General features: G+C 46.7%; 1 protein-coding gene across 2 annotated transcripts in view; it reads right to left on the bottom strand.

Annotated features, from left to right (window-relative positions):
- Positions 1 to 350: 350 nt before the first annotated feature.
- LOC140896520 (cell adhesion molecule CEACAM2) overlaps positions 351 to 19285 on the bottom strand; it is a 31453-nt gene continuing 12518 nt past the window's right edge. The window contains exons 4-9 of one of the 2 annotated variants that reach the window (XM_073308444.1): positions 18495 to 18824; positions 11906 to 12229; positions 10839 to 11168; positions 2457 to 2570; positions 1942 to 1988; positions 351 to 1390 (exon numbers count right to left, since the gene is read on the bottom strand). In XM_073308444.1, the coding sequence (XP_073164545.1) occupies positions 1229 to 1390; positions 1942 to 1988; positions 2457 to 2570; positions 10839 to 11168; positions 11906 to 12229; positions 18495 to 18824 (1307 nt within the window). In that variant the 3' untranslated portion in view covers positions 351 to 1228. The remainder of the gene's footprint in view (positions 1391 to 1941; positions 1989 to 2456; positions 2571 to 10838; positions 11169 to 11905; positions 12230 to 18494; positions 18825 to 19285) is intronic. The other variant, XM_073308445.1, reaches the window with a different exon arrangement.

Raw genomic sequence — 19285 nt, forward strand, 5'->3', positions numbered from 1 at the left:
GGCAGAAGGGTTACACAGGTATTAATAATAAGCAGAACATTCTACAGGTGTTCACACGGTTGCTATGCTGTTTCTTCTGGTTGTATCCTTATGGCCATCCATGAGTTGTGGTCTGCACGGGTTATATCTCATTCATCTGCAGAAGTCATAAAAATCAATGCATTATGGGGAGACTTTAAAAGGCACTCCTGTTGATTTTTTGGGGTCTCTCCATTTTTGGGAGCCCAACAGCCCCTTTGGTTATTTTTTCTGGGGGTTTATCTAAAATTATTGGGGATATTTTCAAAAGCACAATCTACTTAAACCGCTAGAAATGATGGCATGTTTTTTTTTAAATTACACATTTCCTTTTTAAATTTACAATAAAGCCACGCAGACACAAGGGGACAGATCCATTCCTGGTGTAAGTAGGTATAACTCCATTTATATCAGTGCAATTGCACACACTTAATCCTGAGCTAAACTTGCTGTAAAAGCTTTAGTTAATATTTAAAATCTGCTTGCAAAGCAATTCATATTGTTGTTGTTCGGCTCTTAAGTGGGTGGAATCCAGGGAAGCTTAATTCACTCCCAACAGAGAAACCTACTTTGTGCTTAGAAAGATGAAACAATCGTGTCAGTCTTATTCATGAAAGTATGGGAAATTGCTCTTGAGCATTTTCAGCATTACTGTACATTCTTCAGTGTAGGGAGCATGGCTCTTCGGAGGCTTTTCCTTCCTCATTCAGCACACTTGGCACCTTCACTGGAGGACAGGGCTTCCCGCAACAAGATGGCAACATATTCCATACTTGGGTGGCTCAAGGGCTTGGCTCTCGGTCACTTGTTCAAATACAGTGCTGGTAAATAGCAACTAAAAGTTGCAACACTCTGATGGCTGGTGAGTTCGTTAAATGAATTTCTGGTCTCGACTCAGTTCCTAGTGAACCACTGTCCACAGCCCGGCCCATTTCCTGGCTACAATCACGGCACATAGGCCAAGAGTAGGTGGGTTAGAAGAACTCGCCATTTGCTCACAGAATTGGTCTCTCCACATCAGAGTTGAGGCATGTTGGTGGAGCAGGAAACGAGGGAATCTTGCGTTGCTGCCTGTTCTGTTCATAACTAGAGGACTTTGATCTCCAAGGACCATCATTTACTAAGAACTAATTCGTTGTTTCATGGAGACTTGCATTTAACAGACGTGAAATACTGGTCACCCCTCTGTTAATTCCCACTAGCTCTTCCCCTAGCGATGATGAGGGTTGACTTTTGCGTAGATGACATTGTCATCTCTCTGTTTTGGCCGTATCTTCACTTCCGTGTAAACAACATCTTCCTCCGCTTTTGCGTCCCTTTTGTGGAAGTTCAAGTCAACGTAAGTCACCTCATCGGCTGGTGGAGGGGAAGACTGCAAAGCAAGAGGAAAATGAGTGAAGACTGCTCGTTCCTTTCATGCCCATATCATACTGTTATAATGCTAGACCATCTTCCACTGACACAGGCACTATAAAAGGGTGTGCTGACTTTTTAGGAAGCTGTATTCTGATTATGAGATACCTCTAAAGTTCATGGAACAAATGCAGCATTCTCCAGTATTTTGAGGTTTCTGGAGCTGCATAAGATTCCCCCTGCCTTGAACTTCCCAGTCCAACTGCCTGGAACCAATGCTGCATTCTCTATTATCGCTGAAGATCCTGCGCAATCGCTAATTTATGTGCTCTTTATCTTTGCTCTAAGGCTAATTAATTCTTGATTCCCCTCTAGCTTTTTAAATGTCGTACCACCCCTGATCCTATTCAGGACTAGTGCTGCATTTTCTGTTACTCTGAAGTTCTTGGAGCAGTCTGTAAAAGGAGAACCGATTTCTTTATTACCTTGTATTCCTGGAGTTGATGCTCAATACCCCTATGCTAGAGAGAAAAATTAAATGCAGCTCTTACGATAAGCTCTCCAACTCACCGTCTCCATCTGAGTCATCTCTGCCTCTGACCTGCTTTGAAGTGGTTCTGGAAAAAAAATGAAGTTGTGGCCAAGCTGGTAATTCTCTGATGACCTTTGGGTCACTTCAATGAAGGAGGTAGTTGTCAGTCTAGTTAGTTCATAGTGGAGCAGTATCTACATCCCACACGTTCCCACCAAGCAATTGCCAATAATTGGCGGCTTTGTTGGCAATCCAGCCAAAGGTGGAATAGACGTGGAGACTGAATCCACCTTTCACACCTTGAGGTGCTTCCTCAGGTCAGGGAGGAGACATAGAATAGTCCTACCATTGCCCAGGCGGTATCTGTGCTTAGGTATGAGACTTCACTAACTAGGGCTGCCTGTTCACCACCGCTGCTGTACATTCACGGCCAAAAATTCCCCAAATTACTCCTTATTCAGCTAAAGGAAGGACACAAAGAAGAATCTATCGGCATCCTATGAGCTCCCTTCATACAGAAATTGCTTGCATTTATTGTCCAAGTAAATCTTACCTTTGGAGCACTGTCTCCATCTCCACAAAAGGATACCGAGCACCAGCAAGAAGAGAATTGTCCCAGCCGCAGCTCCAGCAGCAATGTAAGAGCTCATTAGCCATTGGTAATGTGCTGTTGAAAGAAACATTCATTAGCTGCTGTCCTACTAGACAGGCGCTACAGAGGCAGGGCAAGTTGAGTTATTGCACTCCCATCACCACTAGTTCTAGGGAAAGACAACACAGGTTGGGTCATGCATTACCACCTCTACAGGAGTCCTGCTGCAGAGTGGCAGGGGAAGATGCTGTGAGCTAGGTCACTAGACCACCACTACCTGAGGCATCCCGCAGCAGAACAGCCAAAGGAGAAAAAGGAAGCCGGGTCTCTGCTCCACCACTACTGGAAGAATGATAACTGACACCATCCTGGTGGATTCATTTGTCAGAAGATGATATTTGCAATGGGCTAATCAGTTAGGATAAAGTACGGACTTGCTTACACCCTCACCCAGAATCAAACTGGAACCTGTGCTGAGGTTCCACAAGATTTCTCTTATTTTAAAAAAAAAAATACAGTATTCTACAGTTATGGTCCAAACCACGGCAGTTTACAATAGTGGTACTGCAGTGAGTGGGTTTTTAGGACTGTCCTCTGTCTAGACACTTCTTGTTTTTGTCCAAGACTGAAAGCAGAACCAGCAATATACTGAGAGGCATTTCCATCCTGCTCAAAATGTGGAAACACTGGAAATCTTCTTACAAGAGAGCCTATCATGGTGAAATTGACTGTTCAACATGGGCGAGAAGAGCTTCTGAACCTGGAGGTGCTTCTCCGAACCTCTGAACCTTTTGTGATTCGCCCGTCACCACATGGCTCAGAGAATTCTGGTGGGCAGCAATGCTGTGCTGCTGTGCGAAGGACATCAGGAAAAGGGGAGGGTTGCAAGTACTTGAATGACAAAAAAAAAAAAAGAAAGGAAAAAGAGATGGGCAGGATCTGGAAAGCCACCGGGAATCACTGACTTCTCACTGCAAATCTTTCCATAGCTTTGCCTTCTCCTTCTGTTTGCCAGCAACTCCTGTCCAATCACTATCACACCATGCAAAGTATTAGCATTAGCTCTTCCTTTCCTGGTCCTTATTCTTCCCTAGGAAATACAGTGAAGATCTGAGAGGACAATGCTGCTATTTACCCTGGATGGTCACTCTGGATCCATTTCCAACACCATTTTTACCAAAGTCACATCTGTAGAGCCCGGAGTCGTTCCTATTGATTTTGATCAAGGTGAGAGAGGCCAGGCCCTTTGAGGAGTCTAGGACTGTTGTGACAATGCCTGTTCCATTCTTCAGCTCATTCTCGTGTCCATCAGCCCCCTTCTTATACCACGTAACACTGTACATGGTGCTGGAGTCTTTCACCACCTTGAACCTACACTCTATAGTGAGCTTTTTTCCTTCTAATCCATTCATTACGGCAGGCGTCTGATTCACCAGCAGGTCAACAGCTGCAAAGAGAGAAGCACAAGTGACTGTACCTTGGTGCAGGAACATTTCAGTTGATTGGTGTGTGTATATATACACATATGATTTATATAAAATTATATATACACATATATTTTAAATGTCATGGATAAAGATGACTGGGCAAGATCTCCAATGGGAGGAAGCAAGATTGCTACTGTGCGTGGAGAGTGTTTCTGCAGGGCTCTGCCAGTAATTTGTTCTCATTTGTTTGCTTTTGGTTCCTCTTTAATCAAGAAGCATGTTGAGATTCTTGGGTGCCTTGTGTTTCGGTGTGGCTAGAATTACAGGTCTTTCGTAGAAAATAGGTTCTGTTTTTCACACTCAGAGGCTCGGGAGGAGTTCTTGCTACAGCCCTCGCACCTGGGGTGGGGGTAATTTAAGAAACTCTCTGTGACAGCCTCATTCAGGGTTTCTTCCTATCCTGGTTGTGAAGTTCCAGAACCAGAGCCTTTTCTGGTGTAAATCAGCATCACTCCTTTGGTGTCAGCTGAGGATTTGGCTCACAGATCTGATGTGAAGGACACTCTTTGCAAGCAGGACTTACCAGTACAGAACATTCATTGAAATGTTCTCAAATGCTCTGGTCTTGCTATTTCAACCCAATTTACTCACCATCATCCAAAACAAACTGCACTACCCTGGAAGTTCTTCCCGTTTTTGGTTGTGGATCTAAGTTTTGTTTTGATTTTTGGGCAGAGGGAAGCTACTGACTCACATGATCAAAAGAAATCCTGACCCCTTGCTTCCTACAGCATCAAGAGATCAGAACGAAGGGGAAGCTTTTCCAATGTCCCTCTGGCCCCATCCCTTCTTGTTCATGCTTTTTACTTAAAAAAAATTAGACCTCACGTTTAAACGTGGAGCTCTGATATCCATGGAAAAACAATACCTTCCTGCAAGCAAAGAAGGATTGTATTAGGCATTGTAATACATTCTTCCTCTTAAGTCAGCCCCAGTGGTACGTGGGCATAGCTCATAATGCCCCATTATGGATCCATATAGAACAGGAACCCCCGCTCCATTGTGGTGCTTAAGGTCCATATATTACAGATATTCACAGGAACGATCACTGGCAAATGATGTTACGCAAAGAATCTAGCAGCTAGACTAAAATGTCATCCATTGACATATGACTAGTCAATACTCTTGGGCAATTCAGCCTCGCTAATTGGAGTCAAATCAATGATGGGGAAGCAGGGGATAGAGAAGAGTCCTCTATTCCCATCCCAAGTCCCCCCACGCCCCAATGATCATTTAAAGACCTCTAAGGAGCTGCAGGGTTGGCAATTCCTCCAGATGAGACATTGGTTAGTCAATAGCAACCCAATGCAGCAGAAGCCCTGGTATATACAGACTTATAAGAATAATAGGGCAGCATGCCAAGCCCAATACATCTATACAGCCTTATTTAACGAAGGCCAGTGGCAAATATTCAGAAATGCTTCAACAGAGCTGGAGTCAGGAATTCCCCCACCAACACCACAATGACAAAATTACTGTGTAGATTATGGGTCTGTTCAACAGCGGCAGGTGAGAAGCCAGACAATTTAATATTCTAGTAACATGAGAATTCTGAATAGGCAGTAATATAATAAACTATTTTCTCATGGTCACTATTAAAATGTCAGTACTTACCCATAAGGTGGGTGAGGTAATATCTTTTACTGGGACAACTTGAGAGAGACAAGGTTTTTGAACTTACTCAGAGCTCATCTTCAGCTTTGGGAAACTTAGCCTTTGTCTACATTACCACTTTTGCTGATGAAACTTATGTCATCATAAGTCGTCATCGACATGAAACTTATGTCGATTAAGGGGATATTTTTTTCACACCCGTGACTGACAAAAATTTTACCAGCAAAAGTGTAGGTGTGGAGAGCACTATGTCCGCAGGAGAGCTTCTCCTGCCGACATAGCTAACAGTGCTCATTGGCATAGGATAGGTGGTGGAACTAGGAGTGCCTGCTCTGGTATAGGGCGGTGCCCCCCGGGCTTTCTCCCTGGAGACTCTTTGCCTTATCAGTTCTTATTGCCCCAGCTAGGTCACGCCTTCAAGTTCAGTCCTCTTCTGGGGTAACAAAGTCCAGCAAATGGCCCTCTGCGGGGTCTTCAGCCCTTTAAATTCCAGCTCTGTGCTTGGGCTTCTAAATAAACTTGTCCCCTTCTCAGGGCTTTGGCCACCCTGACCCAGCCCCCCCCCCCACTACTCCGGGTCCCAAGCCAGGGACTCTACAAATAGCAGCCACGTGCTGCTTCCTGTCAAGCTGCTGTTGTTCCCTGGGCTGCTTCCCATGTAGTCCCTTCCACTTCACCCTTATCTCAGGGCTGAAGTTCTTAACTCCTCTTTTTCTATACCAAATGCCAGTGCCACCAGAACCCACCTCCTGGTTCTCCCTTGAGCTTCATCAAGGAGCACCCTTCCTTACTCCTCTGGACCCTGCCAGGAACTGACCTGCTCAGGCCCAGCAGTTCCTTTTAACTGAGCCTGCTGAGCTCTGATTGGCTGCTACCCTGCAGCCTTTCTAGGTAGGTCTGGAGGACCCACCTTCACTGCTCCTTTTCTGGGGCCTGGTGCACTCCCTCACACTGACCCACATTGTCTCTCTAATATCCAGGGACCCACACGGCTACAAGAACACTCCATAATTTACACACAGCCTATCTCTGAGATACCACTGCATCTCCCTGTCCTAGACTAGGAAGTAGCTGTGGGGTTTCAGTTACCATGTGGGAAGTGTGAGTCCGTGGTGACCACAGTGTACTATCCTAACAATGCAGATCAGAGAAGATAATGCTGCTGTTTACCCTGGTAAACTCTGGTTCCATTCCCACAGCCATTTTTGCCGAAGTCACATCCGTAGAACCCAGAATCACTCATGCTGGCTTTAGTCAAGGTGAGAGAAGCCAGGCCCGCTGAGAAATCTAGAGTTATTGTGACTGAGCCGGCTTAGTTTTTCAGCTCCTTCTCGTGTCCGTCAGCCCCTGTTTTATACCATTTAACAGAGTACTTGGTGCCGGGTTTCTCCAGAGCCCTGCATCTACATGCTATGTTCAGCTGTTTCCCTTCCTCCTCATTGACAAAGACAGGGCTCTGATTCACCAGCAGGTCAACAGCTGCAGAGAGAGAGAAACACAAGTGACTTCACCTTGATGCAGAAACATGTCAATCAGCTGAAGTATTTAAAGAAACAGTTTTTCTCTCCAGCATTTCAGGCCCCTTTATGAAGCTTGGCCATTAAAATATCCCCTGTAGGTGTTAAGAAGTTAACTGATGCGCTCCAGTTTGTAGCCACAGCAAGATTTCTGTGTTTCCCAGAAACAATTCTGGCCATTGACAAAAAGCAGGAAAATTACAGCTTCCTAAACATCATCTTCAAACGTCTTTTCCTATAAAGCCTTTTGATACAAAGTCATAAGCAGGACTCCACAGAAGAAGAGGCAAAGTGCCATAGCAAGCTCTGTATGTACTGTAGAATTCCTCTAGTCATGTGCTGGGATGATAACTCCTCTTCTGAGTCGCACAATGAGTGAATCTGATCTCTTTGCTGTCTTGTGTTCTAATTTCAGTGGAGACTTCATTTTTTCCCTCTGGAGAGTATTCCTGAACTTTTAGAATCATACGTGCTTTGAAGAGAACAACAGGAATTTATCTTGTTAGTGCCACAGAGGAAGAACCACAAAAAACCCTTCTGGGTACATGCCACTTCCAGCTACACTTACAGATCACTACAAGGGGAAATGAGGCTCCCATTAATGTGGCTTTGAAGCTCAATTTCCCTTCACATGGGAGGAGAGGTTTAGAAATAGGAGGTGTCACCAAACCCATCCCAAGAGATTAGCAAAGACAGCTGAGTGTACTTGGAGAAAGGGAAGAAGGAAGAGGACTAACTTAGGGTATGCTGACACAGCAAAGAAAAAGCCGCAGCTGGCCCATGCCAGCCAACTTGAGCTCTCGGGGATGAGGCTGCGGGGCGGTTTCATTGCTGTGTAGACTTCTGGGCTCGAGCTGTGGTCCAGGCTCTAGGGCCCTGCAGCGTGGGAGGGCAGTGAGGGGGAACTATAAGCTGCAGAGACTGAAAACAACCTCCTAAAAGTTCAGATCAGATAATATTCAGATAAGCATCCCGAGTGTGAAGGAATACACCAAATCTTTCGAGCTTTGTCCACCACCCCTGAGCTCGCATCTCACGCGCTCTCAAAAGGTGAAAAAACCTACCATAATATTAATGGTGTTATCTATGGTTATGGTGACGCTCAGAGAAATTAGTGGATTCCTGTGTTACACACTTAGATATGGGTGAGAGGGAAACTTGAGCTCAATATAGTTACTGGGGAGCGTTAGAGCACAAGGGGGCAAATGGCAATGAGGAAATTAAAACTGGCTGACGTTGGAAAGATGCTTGAGAACAGTTACTGAGCCTGGAGTGTGGGATGGGATTCGGGTCTTTGGATCTTTGAGGTTTGCACACTCTATCAGCTGCTTCAGTAGAACAGAGGAGACAAAGGAACTGCAAATTGAGAACCCAACTCCATTTCTCTTGTTTTAGAGTTGCGGACAAATTGTCCTCAGACTAATGTGTCTGGAAACAAACTCGAATTCGCATGTACAAACAAATCATCATTTCTGTACATGCATTAAACTGCCCCATGCTGGCATTTCCAGTTGTGACTCAGAACTATCACAGGTGAATACCGACATGCCAGGCTTCAGAGCATTTGCCAAGCACACCCTGATCTTGTGCTAGCTGTGTACATAGATGTAGAGAGCCAGTACCTGCCCAAGGAGTTTAAAATCGAAATAGACAAGACAGACAGAATCTGGGAAAGGAAATATTATCTCCATTTTACAGACGGAGGCTCAGGGAGACCAAATGACTTGCCTGAGGTCATACAGAGAGTCTGTGACAGTCAGAAATAAAATGAAAACAACCTAATTCCTAGTCTCCTGCTCGAACCACTACAATATACTGCCTTTCCGCACTGCCTCTGCTGTACCCATCTGCAACAAGGAGGCCTGCCCCATGGGATGGAGAGCCTGGGCTAAGCTAACCCTGATTACAGGATAAGTCCCACCTGAGCAGAATCAGGTGCTTCCAGTACAAAAGAAGCAGGAAGTTGCTGAGAAGGGGGCAAGCCCAGGAAATGGTGGCCAAGTCTGTGGACACTGCAGCGAGTGAGACAATGCCTGCAAGGTTCTGAGCCAGCAGGGGGAAAGCTCAAGAAGCAGGAGAAAGTGAGGAAAGGTCTCCAGGTGGGGAGGCCTGGGAGAGACCCAGTCCAAGCAGGGGAGAGACTGCCAAGGCCCAGTGGGAAAGGCCTGTGGAGGAGGACAAAGAGGAGGTGCTTTTTTTGAAGCAGGAAGACAGTCCCTCGGGGAGGTAGGGCTGTGCCCAGCTGAAGTTGGGATGAAGACAGGGTGAGTTTGTGTTGTGTTGTTTTGGAGTATCAGGAGCAACACACTGCACTGGGGCCTAGAGGGCCAATATGCCCCTGGGGACTCAAGTTACTGGACTGCAGGAGGTGATGGTTTGAACTAACTTTAAACTGAGTGAGTTGTTAAAGGGTCCTGAAGAGGGGGAAATGGGTCCGGTGCTGAAAAGTGGCCTCTGGCCACAAGTTGCTGCTAGAGAGCTGTCCGTGTTACACTCTCCCGTTCATAATCTCAGGGTGTCAACTGAGCATCTTCCACTTGCACCAGAAATCATCAGACCAATACACACAATATGTATTGCCGCTCCCTTTTCCCAGCACCATGTGCTCACCCCGTTGCCGGTAGTGAGAATTGTGAGCTCAGACGCAGCAATCGGCAGTAGAAATGTTGGGTCTATCATGACCGGGATGTGGGGTTTTCAAATGAGCTTTTTCCTTTTCACTTGGCAGATGGGAAGGATCCTTTAGAGCTACAACCAGCTCGGTGGATGGCCATCGAGAGTTACAGCAGAAGCTCTCTCTGTACGTATTGCCATGCCCCCACATTGCAGATGCCCCCTTGGCATAGAATCCTAGAGCCACAGGGTTAGATGGGACTGCAAGGGTCAGCTAGTCTTCCCCCCACCCCCCGCCAAGATGCAGCATTTGTTGTGTCTAAACCAGGGCGTCTGACACTTCACTGCACCGCGACCCCCTTCTGACCACAAAAATTACTACACAATGCCAGGAAGGGGGTACCGAAGCCTGAGCCTGAGCCCCATTGGCCCAGGCATGGGGAGGCGGGGGGCAAAGCCCAAGGGCTTCAGCCTCAGGCAGAGGGCCCGTAACCTGAGCCCCGCTGCCCAGGGCTGAAGCCCTCAGGTTTTGGCCCCAGGCAGTGGGGCTCGGGCTTTTGCTTTGGCCCCAGGCCCCAGCAAGTCTAAGCCAGCCCTAGCGACCCCATTAAAATGCAGTTGCAACCCACTTTGGGGTCCTGTCCCACAGTTTGACAACCGCTAAACCATCCAAGACAGATGCTCTCCAGCCTCCTTTTGAAAACCTCCAGTGAAGGCCCTTCCACACCCTCCCCGGGCCTCTGTTCCAAGCTCACAGTTAGGAAGTTTTTCCTGAGATTTACTCTAAATCTGCCGTGCTGTAGTTTGAACCCATCGACTCTTGTCCTGCCCTCCGTGGCAAGAGAGAACAACTTTTCTCCATCTTTTTTATGGCAGCCTTTCAAGGATTTGAAGACCGCTGTCATGTCCTGCAGCTTAATCTTCTCTTTTCCAAACTACACATACCCAGCCGTTGCTCATATGGCTGCATTCCATCCCTCTGATCATCTTTGTCGCTCGCCTCTGGATCTTACCTGCTTTTGCCTACAACAGTCATTCACTCTCTGTCCTTTAGGCTGTCATTCGCTATCTCTCACCCCATGAAGATCAGATAGGAAAATCCTGGTACTTACAAGTGATGGTCACTTGGGTTCCGGCTCCTGACGCAGACCAGTTCCTTGCTGTGCTTCCCACCTCACACACGTACGTTCCTGTATCGGTTACGTTCACGTTCTTCAGAGCGAAAGAAACAAAACCCTTTTCCAAAGCCAGGGCTCCTGAGCCCCAGCCTTTTTCGCTCATCAGCTCCTTCTTCGTTCCCCCAGTTCCGTTATGTTTATACCATTTTACATACAAGGTGTTGTGTTTTTTCAATACCGTGAATCTACACTCCATGGTGAGATCTGACCCTTCAGACACCTCGATATTGACTGGGGTCTGATTCACCATCAGCTTCGGAAAATCTGCAGGAGAGAAACACAGACGATTGCACCTTGATGCGGGAGAATTTCAGTAGCAATGGCTGATGACTGGGGATGTATTAAAATAAATGTCTCCCCCTCCAGTATTTTGTGTTCTTTTCCCAGCCTGGCCATTTAACATCCCCTCCTTATCAGAGGTTAAAGTGATGCTTTCACTTAGTTCGATTCATAGCTTTATGATGCATGGCAAGACTTCTGTTTCTGGCCAGGAACCAGCAAACCATCCCCTCATACCCACCCGCACCCCAAATGTTCAGTCTAGAGACATTGCCTCCTGCAATATGGATCATTATGTGAACCAGATCTGACATAAGAAGCAGCCCCAGGTTTCACCTATCCACAAATCAGACATGAATTCATGTCTAACTACCCTGTTATCTCTCACAAATTCCAGATTCCATGCATGCAGGCAGGCTTTGAATGTACCAATGGGTGGGCATGCAACATGGGCAAGCATACGTTTAGAGACTAATTTGAGGCCACGTGAAACATTTGGCTGTGAAGGATCTAAAATTGAAACATTGTTCCCCCTTAATACCATGCTACAGGGCTCTATCTAGCAAGGAATTTAGTGCTTGAGGGCAGGCGTGGAGCACCCTCAGCTCCCCTGGAAGGTGGAACTGAAGACACTCAACACCTTCCAGGAGATGTATGCTCTTGTTCTCATGTGCTCGCCCCCATTCCCCCAAGAAGATCAGGTAGGAAATTCTGGCCCTTACTCTCGATAGTCACTTGGGTTCCTGATCCATTATTATAGAGGTTCCTTGCTGTAATCCCCACCTCACAGATGTAGGTTCCTGTATTAGATGAATTTGCATTCTTCAAAGTGAGAGAGGCAAACCCATTGTCCAAATGCAGGGTTGTCATCACATCGCTCTCATTCACCAGCTCTTTCTTTAGTCCCTCGGTCCCATAGTTATACCATCGCACACGCATGGTGCTGTGGTTATTGACTGTCTTGAATGTACAATTCATGGTAAGTTCTGAGCCTTCTAAATCACTGAAATTGGTTGGGGTTTGATTCACCATCAGGTCGGTAATTTCTGCAGAAAGAGAAACACAGATGATGACCCCTTCGTTGAGAAATAGTTCAGTGTGCCAGCAGACAAGGGCAGATGTATAAAATGAATCTCTCGAGTCCTGACGTTCAGTTTCCCTTGCTCGTTTAGAGTTTAAACGGATGTTCTTTCGTTTGGCCCCATATAGAGCTCTATCGTGTATGTCAAGACCTTTCTGCTCTGTTTAGTGAGCAGGTAACCTCAGAGGCTTCAGTCTAGACCCTTCCAACAATGTGACTTCTTATCCAAACCTTGTGTACACCTGACATGCCTGCCAAATCCCTTACATTCAAAACCTTCTTGAGACCTATTTTGCTCCCCCAGCCCAATGCAGTAATGTAATGTAAGTCCTGCTTGCAAAGAGTGTCCTTCACATCAGATCTGTGAGCCAAATCCTCAGGTGATACCAAAGGAGTGATGCTGATTTACACCAGAAAAGGCTCTGGTTCTGGAACTTCACAACCAGGATAGGAAGAAACCCTGAATGAGGCTGTCACAGAGAGTTTCTTAAATTACCCCCACCCCAGGTAGGAGGTCTGTAGCAAGAACTCCTCCCGAGCCTCTGAGTGTGAAAAACAGAACCTATTTTCTACGAAAGACCTGTAATTCTAGCCACACCGAAACACAAGGCACCCAAGAATCTCAACATGCTTCTTGATTAAAGAGGAACCAAAAGCAAACAAATGAGAACAAATTACTGGCAGAGCCCTGCAGAAACACCTTCCACCCACAGTAACAATCTTGCTTCCTCCCATTGGAGATCTTGCCCAGTCATCTTTATCCATGACATTTAAAATATATGTGTATATATAATTTTATATAAATCATATGTGTGTATATATACACACACCAATCCACTGAAATGTTCCTGCACCAAGGTACAGTCACTTGTGCTTCTCTCTTTGCAGCTGTTGACCTGCTGGTGAATCAGACGCCTGCCGTAATGAATGGATTGGAAGGAAAAAAGCTCACTATAGAGTGTAGGTTCAAGGTGGTGAAAGACTCCAGCACCATGTACAGTGTTATGTGGTATAAGAAGGGGGCTGATGGACACGAGAATGAGCTGAAGAATGGAACAGGCATTGTCACAACAGTCCTAGATTCCTCAAAGGGCCTGGCCTCTCTCACCTTGATCAAAATCAATAGGAATGACTCCGGGCTCTACAGATGTGACTTTGGTAAAAATGGTGTTGGAAATGGAACCAGAGTGACCATCCAGGGTTAATAGCAGCATTGTCCTCTCAGATCTTCACTGTATTTCCTAGGGAAGAATAAGGACCAGGAAAGGAAGAGCTAATGCTAATACTTTGCATGGTGTGATAGTGATTGGACAGGAGTTGCTGGCAAATAGAAGGAGAAGGCAAAGCTATGGAAAGATTTGCAGTGAGAAGTCAGTGATTCCCGGTGGCTTTCCAGATCCTGCCCATCTCTTTTTCCTTTCTTTTTTTTTTTTTTTTTTTTGTCATCCAAGTACTTGCAACCCTCCCCTTTTCCTGATGTCCCTTGCACAACAGCACAGCATTGCTGCCCACCAGAATTCTCTGAGCCATGTGGTGACGGGCAAATCACAAAAGGTTCAGAGGTTCGGAGAAGCACCTCCAGGTTCAGAAGCTCTTCTCGCCCATGTTGAACAGTCAATTTCACCATGATAGGCTCTCTTGTAAGAAGATTTCCAGTGTTTCCACATTTTGAGCAGGATGGAAATGCCTCTCAGTATATTGCTGGTTCTGCTTTCAGTCTTGGACAAAAACAAGAAGTGTCTAGACAGAGGACAGTCCTAAAAACCCACTCACTGCAGTACCACTATTGTAAACTGCCGTGGTTTGGACCATAACTGTAGAATACTGTATTTTTTTTAAAAAATAAGAGAAATCTTGTGGAACCTCAGCACAGGTTCCAGTTTGATTCTGGGTGAGGGTGTAAGCTGGTCCGTACACTGACACTCTCTTGCTAGGCTGTAAACACAGCCCTGCCCAGAATAACAGTTGCACCCTGATCCTCACTCCCCTGCCAATCAGCTGAAGTATTTAAAGAAACAGTTTTTCTCTCCAGCATTTCAGGCCCCTTTATGAAGCTTGGCCATTAAAATATCCCCTGTACGTGTTAAGAAGTTAACTGATGCTCTCCAGTTTGTAGCCACAGCAAGATTTCTGTGTTTCCCAGAAACAATTCTGGCCATTGACAAAAAGCAGGAAAATTACAGCTTCCTAAACATCATCTTCAAACGTCTTTTCATATAAAGCCTTTTGACACAATGTGATAAGCAGGACTCCACAGAAGAAGAGGCAAAGTGCCATAGCAAGCTCTGTATGTACTGTGGAATTCCTCTAGTCATGTGCTGGGATGATAACTCCTCTTCTGAGTCGCACAATGAGTGAATCTGATCTCTTTGCTGTCTTGTGTTCTAATTTCAGTGGAGACTTCATTTTTTCCCTCTGGAGAGTATTCCTGAACTTTTAGAATCATACGTACTTTGAAGAGAACAACAGGAATTTATCTTGTTAGTGCCACAGAGGAAGAACCACAAAAAACCCTTCTGGGTACATGCCACTTCCAGCTACACTTACAGATCACTACAAGGGGAAATGAGGCTCCCATTAATGTGGCTTTGAAGCTCAATTTCCCTTCACATGGGAGGAGAGGTTTAGAAATGGGAGGTGTCACCAAACCCATCCCAAGAGATTAGCAAAGACAGCTGAGTGTACTTGGAGAAAGGGAAAAAGGAAGAGGACTAACTTAGGGTATGCTGACACAGCAAAGAAAAAGCCGCAGCTGGCCCATGCCAGCCAACTTGAGCTCTCGGGGATGAGGCTGCGGGGCGGTTTCATTGCTGTGTAGACTTCTGGGCTCGAGCTGTGGTCCAGGCTCTAGGGCCCTGCAGCGTGGGAGGGCAGTGAGGGGGAACTATAAGCTGCAGAGACTGAAAACAACCTCCTAAAAGTTCAGATCAGATAATATTCAGATAAGCATCCCGAGTGTGAAGGAATACACCAAATCTTTCGAGCTTTGTCCACCACCCCTGAGCTCGCATCTCACGCGCTCTCAAAAGGTGAAAAAACCTACCATAATATTAATGGTGTTATCTATGGTTATGGTGACGCTCAGAGAAATTAGTGGATTCCTGTGTTACACACTTAGATATGGGTGAGAGGGAAACTTGAGCTCAATATAGTTACTGGGGAGCGTTAGAGCACAAGGGGGCAAATGGCAATGAGGAAATTAAAACTGGCTGACGTTGGAAAGATGCTTGAGAACAGTTACCGAGCCTGGAGTGTGGGATGGGATTCGGGTCTTTGGATCTTTGAGGTTTGCACACTCTATCAGCTGCTTCAGTAGAACAGAGGAGACAAAGGAACTGCAAATTGAGAACCCAACTCCATTTCTCTTGTTTTAGAGTTGCGGACAAATTGTCCTCAGACTAATGTGTCTGGAAACAAACTCGAATTCGCATGTACAAACAAATCATCATTTCTGTACATGCATTAAACTGCCCCATGCTGGCATTTCCAGTTGTGACTCAGAACTATCACAGGTGAATACCGACATGCCAGGCTTCAGAGCATTTGCCAAGCACACCCTGATCTTGTGCTAGCTGTGTACATAGATGTAGAGAGCCAGTACCTGCCCAAGGAGTTTAAAATCGAAATAGACAAGACAGACAGAATCTGGGAAAGGAAATATTATCTCCATTTTACAGACGGAGGCTCAGGGAGACCAAATGACTTGCCTGAGGTCATACAGAGAGTCTGTGACCGTCAGAAATAAAATGAAAACAACCTAATTCCTAGTCTCCTGCTCGAACCACTACAATATACTGCCTTTCCGCACTGCCTCTGCTGTACCCATCTGCAACAGGGAGGCCTGCCCCATGGGATGGAGAGCCTGGGCTAAGCTAACCCTGATTACAGGGTAAGTCCCACCTGAGCAGAATCAGGTGCTTCCAGTACAAAAGAAGCAGGAAGTTGCTGAGAAGGGGGCAAGCCCAGGAAATGGTGGCCAAGTCTGTGGACACTGCAGCGAGTGAGACAATGCCTGCAAGGTTCTGAGCCGGCAGGGGGAAAGCTCAAGAAGCAGGAGAAAGTGAGGAAAGGTCTCCAGGCGGGGAGGCCTGGGAGAGACCCAGTCCAAGCAGGGGAGAGACTGCCAAGGCCCAGTGGGAAAGGCCTGTGGAGGAGGACAAAGAGGAGGTGCTTTTTTTGAAGCAGGAAGACAGTCCCTCGGGGAGGTAGGGCTGTGCCCAGCTGAAGTTGGGATGAAGACAGGGTGAGTTTGTGTTGTGTTGTTTTGGAGTATCAGGAGCAACACACTGCACTGGGGCCTAGAGGGCCAATATGCCCCTGGGGACTCAAGTTACTGGACTGCAGGAGGTGATGGTTTGAACTAACTTTAAACTGAGTGAGTTGTTAAAGGGTCCTGAAGAGGGGGAAATGGGTCCGGTGCTGAAAAGTGGCCTCTGGCCACAAGTTGCTGCTAGAGCGCTGTCCATGTTACACTCTCCCGTTCATAATCTCAGGGTGTCAACTGAGCATCTTCCACTTGCACCAGAAATCATCAGACCAATACACACAATATGTATTGCCGCTCCCTTTTCCCAGCACCATGTGCTCACCCCGTTGCCGGTAGTGAGAATTGTGAGCTCAGACGCAGCAATCGGCAGTAGAAATGTTGGGTCTATCATGACCGGGATGTGAGGTTTTCAAATGAGCTTTTTCCTTTTCACTTGGCAGATGGGAAGGATCCTTTAGAGCTACAACCAGCTCGGTGGATGGCCATCGAGAGTTACAGCAGAAGCTCTCTCTGTACGTATTGCCATGCCCCCACATTGCAGATGCCCCCTTGGCATAGAATCCTAGAGCCACAGGGTTAGATGGGACTGCAAGGGTCAGCTAGTCTTCCCCCCACCCCCCGCCAAGATGCAGCATTTGTTGTGTCTAAACCAGGGCGTCTGACACTTCACTGCACCGCGACCCCCTTCTGACCACAAAAATTACTACACAATGCCAGGAAGGGGGTACCGAAGCCTGAGCCTGAGCCCCATTGGCCCAGGCATGGGGAGGCGGGGGGCAAAGCCCAAGGGCTTCAGCCTCAGGCAGAGGGCCCGTAACCTGAGCCCCGCTGCCCAGGGCTGAAGCCCTCAGGTTTTGGCCCCAGGCAGTGGGGCTCGGGCTTTTGCTTTGGCCCCAGGCCCCAGCAAGTCTAAGCCAGCCCTAGCGACCCCATTAAAATGCAGTTGCGACCCACTTTGGGGTCCTGTCCCACAGTTTGACAACCGCTAAACCATCCAAGACAGATGCTCTCCAGCCTCCTTTTGAAAACCTCCAGTGAAGGCCCTTCCACACCCTCCCCGGGCCTCTGTTCCAAGCTCACAGTTAGGAAGTTTTTCCTGAGATTTACTCTAAATCTGCCGTGCTGTAGTTTGAACCCATCGACTCTTGTCCTGCCCTCCGTGGCAAGAGAGAACAACTTTTCTCCATCTTTTTTATGGCAGCCTTTCAAGGATTTGAAGACCGCTGTCATGTCCTGCAGCTTAATCTTCTCTTTTCCAAACTACACATACCCAGCCGTTGCTCATATGGCTGCATTCCATCCCTCTGATCATCTTTGTCGCTCGCCTCTGGATCTTTTCCAGGTTTTCTACCTCCTTTCCATACAGGGATGCATTCTATGCATGGATGAAGATGTTCTCACAGAATAAGAAGCAACTCTTTAGCCATAACATCAGTTTAGCTCCAGGTGCAGATGAACATTGGGGGCTGCTTCTTATCCCATCCAGTGCAATTGTGGTGCAGTGGTGAGTTAGGTTCATCACCCTCCTTAATGTTCTTATTAGAGGCCCGAGTCCTGGGAGGTTCGGAACACCCCTCTTCGGGGCATTTGGGGGAAATTTTCAAAAGTCCCTACGTGACTTAGAAGTGTAAGTCCTGTTGGCAAAAGTGACTGATTTCAGTGGGAGTTAGGTGCTGAGATGCTTTTGAAAATCCGAACGACAACTTTTGGTGCCTAAATGCCTTTAAAAATGTGGCCCTGTGTGCCTAAGACCCCTCTGAAACTTGGAGGCTCCTAAAACACTTAGGTACTTTGTTACCTTCAATTCCTTACAGGCTGAAGCCCCTATTTTCTATGGGTTACTTGTACACATCTGAGAATACATACCTGCTTTTGCCAGCAACGGTCGTTCACTCTCGGTCCTTTAGGTTGTCATTCGCTATCTCACCCCATGAAGATCAGATAGGAAAATCCTGGTACTTACGAGTAATGGTCACTTGGGTTCCGGCTCCTGACGCAGACCAGTTCCTTGCTGTGCTCCCCACCTCACACACGTACGTTCCTGTATCGGTTACGTTCACGTTCTTCAGAGCGAAAGAAACAAAACCCTCTTCCAAAGCCAGGGCTCCTGAGCCCCAGCCTTCTTCGCTCATCAGCTCCTTCTTCGTTCCCCCAGTTCCGTTGTGTTTATACCATTTCACATACAAGGTGTTGTGTTTTTTCAATACCGTGAATCTACACTCCATGGTGAGATCTGACCCTTCAGACACCTCGATATTGACTGGGGTCTGATTCACCGTCAGCTTGGGAAAATCTGCAGGAGAGAAACACAGACGATTGCACCTTGATGCAGGAGAATTTCAGTGGCAATGGCTGATGACTGGGGATGTATTGAAATAAATGTCTCCCCCTCCAGTATTTTGTGTTCTTTTCCCAGCCTGGCCATTTAACATCCCCTTCTTATCAGAGGTTAAAGTGATGGTTTCACGTAGTTCAATTCAGAGCTTTATGATGCATGGCAAGACTTCTGTTTCTGGCCAGGAACCAGCAAACCATCCCCTCATACCCACCCCCACCCCCACCCCGAATGTTCAGTCTGGAGAAGTTGCCTCCTGCAATATGGATCATTATGTGAACCAGATCTGACATAAGAAGCAGCCCCAGGTTTCACCTATCCACAAATCAGACATGAATTCATGTCTAACTACCCTGTTATCTCTCACAAATTCCAGATTCCATGCATGCAGGCAGGCTTTGAATGTACCAATGGGTGGG

The sequence above is a fragment of the Lepidochelys kempii genome, chromosome 12 (assembly GCF_965140285.1).
Source record: "Lepidochelys kempii isolate rLepKem1 chromosome 12, rLepKem1.hap1, whole genome shotgun sequence".
NCBI classification, from domain to species: domain Eukaryota; kingdom Metazoa; phylum Chordata; order Testudines; family Cheloniidae; genus Lepidochelys; species Lepidochelys kempii.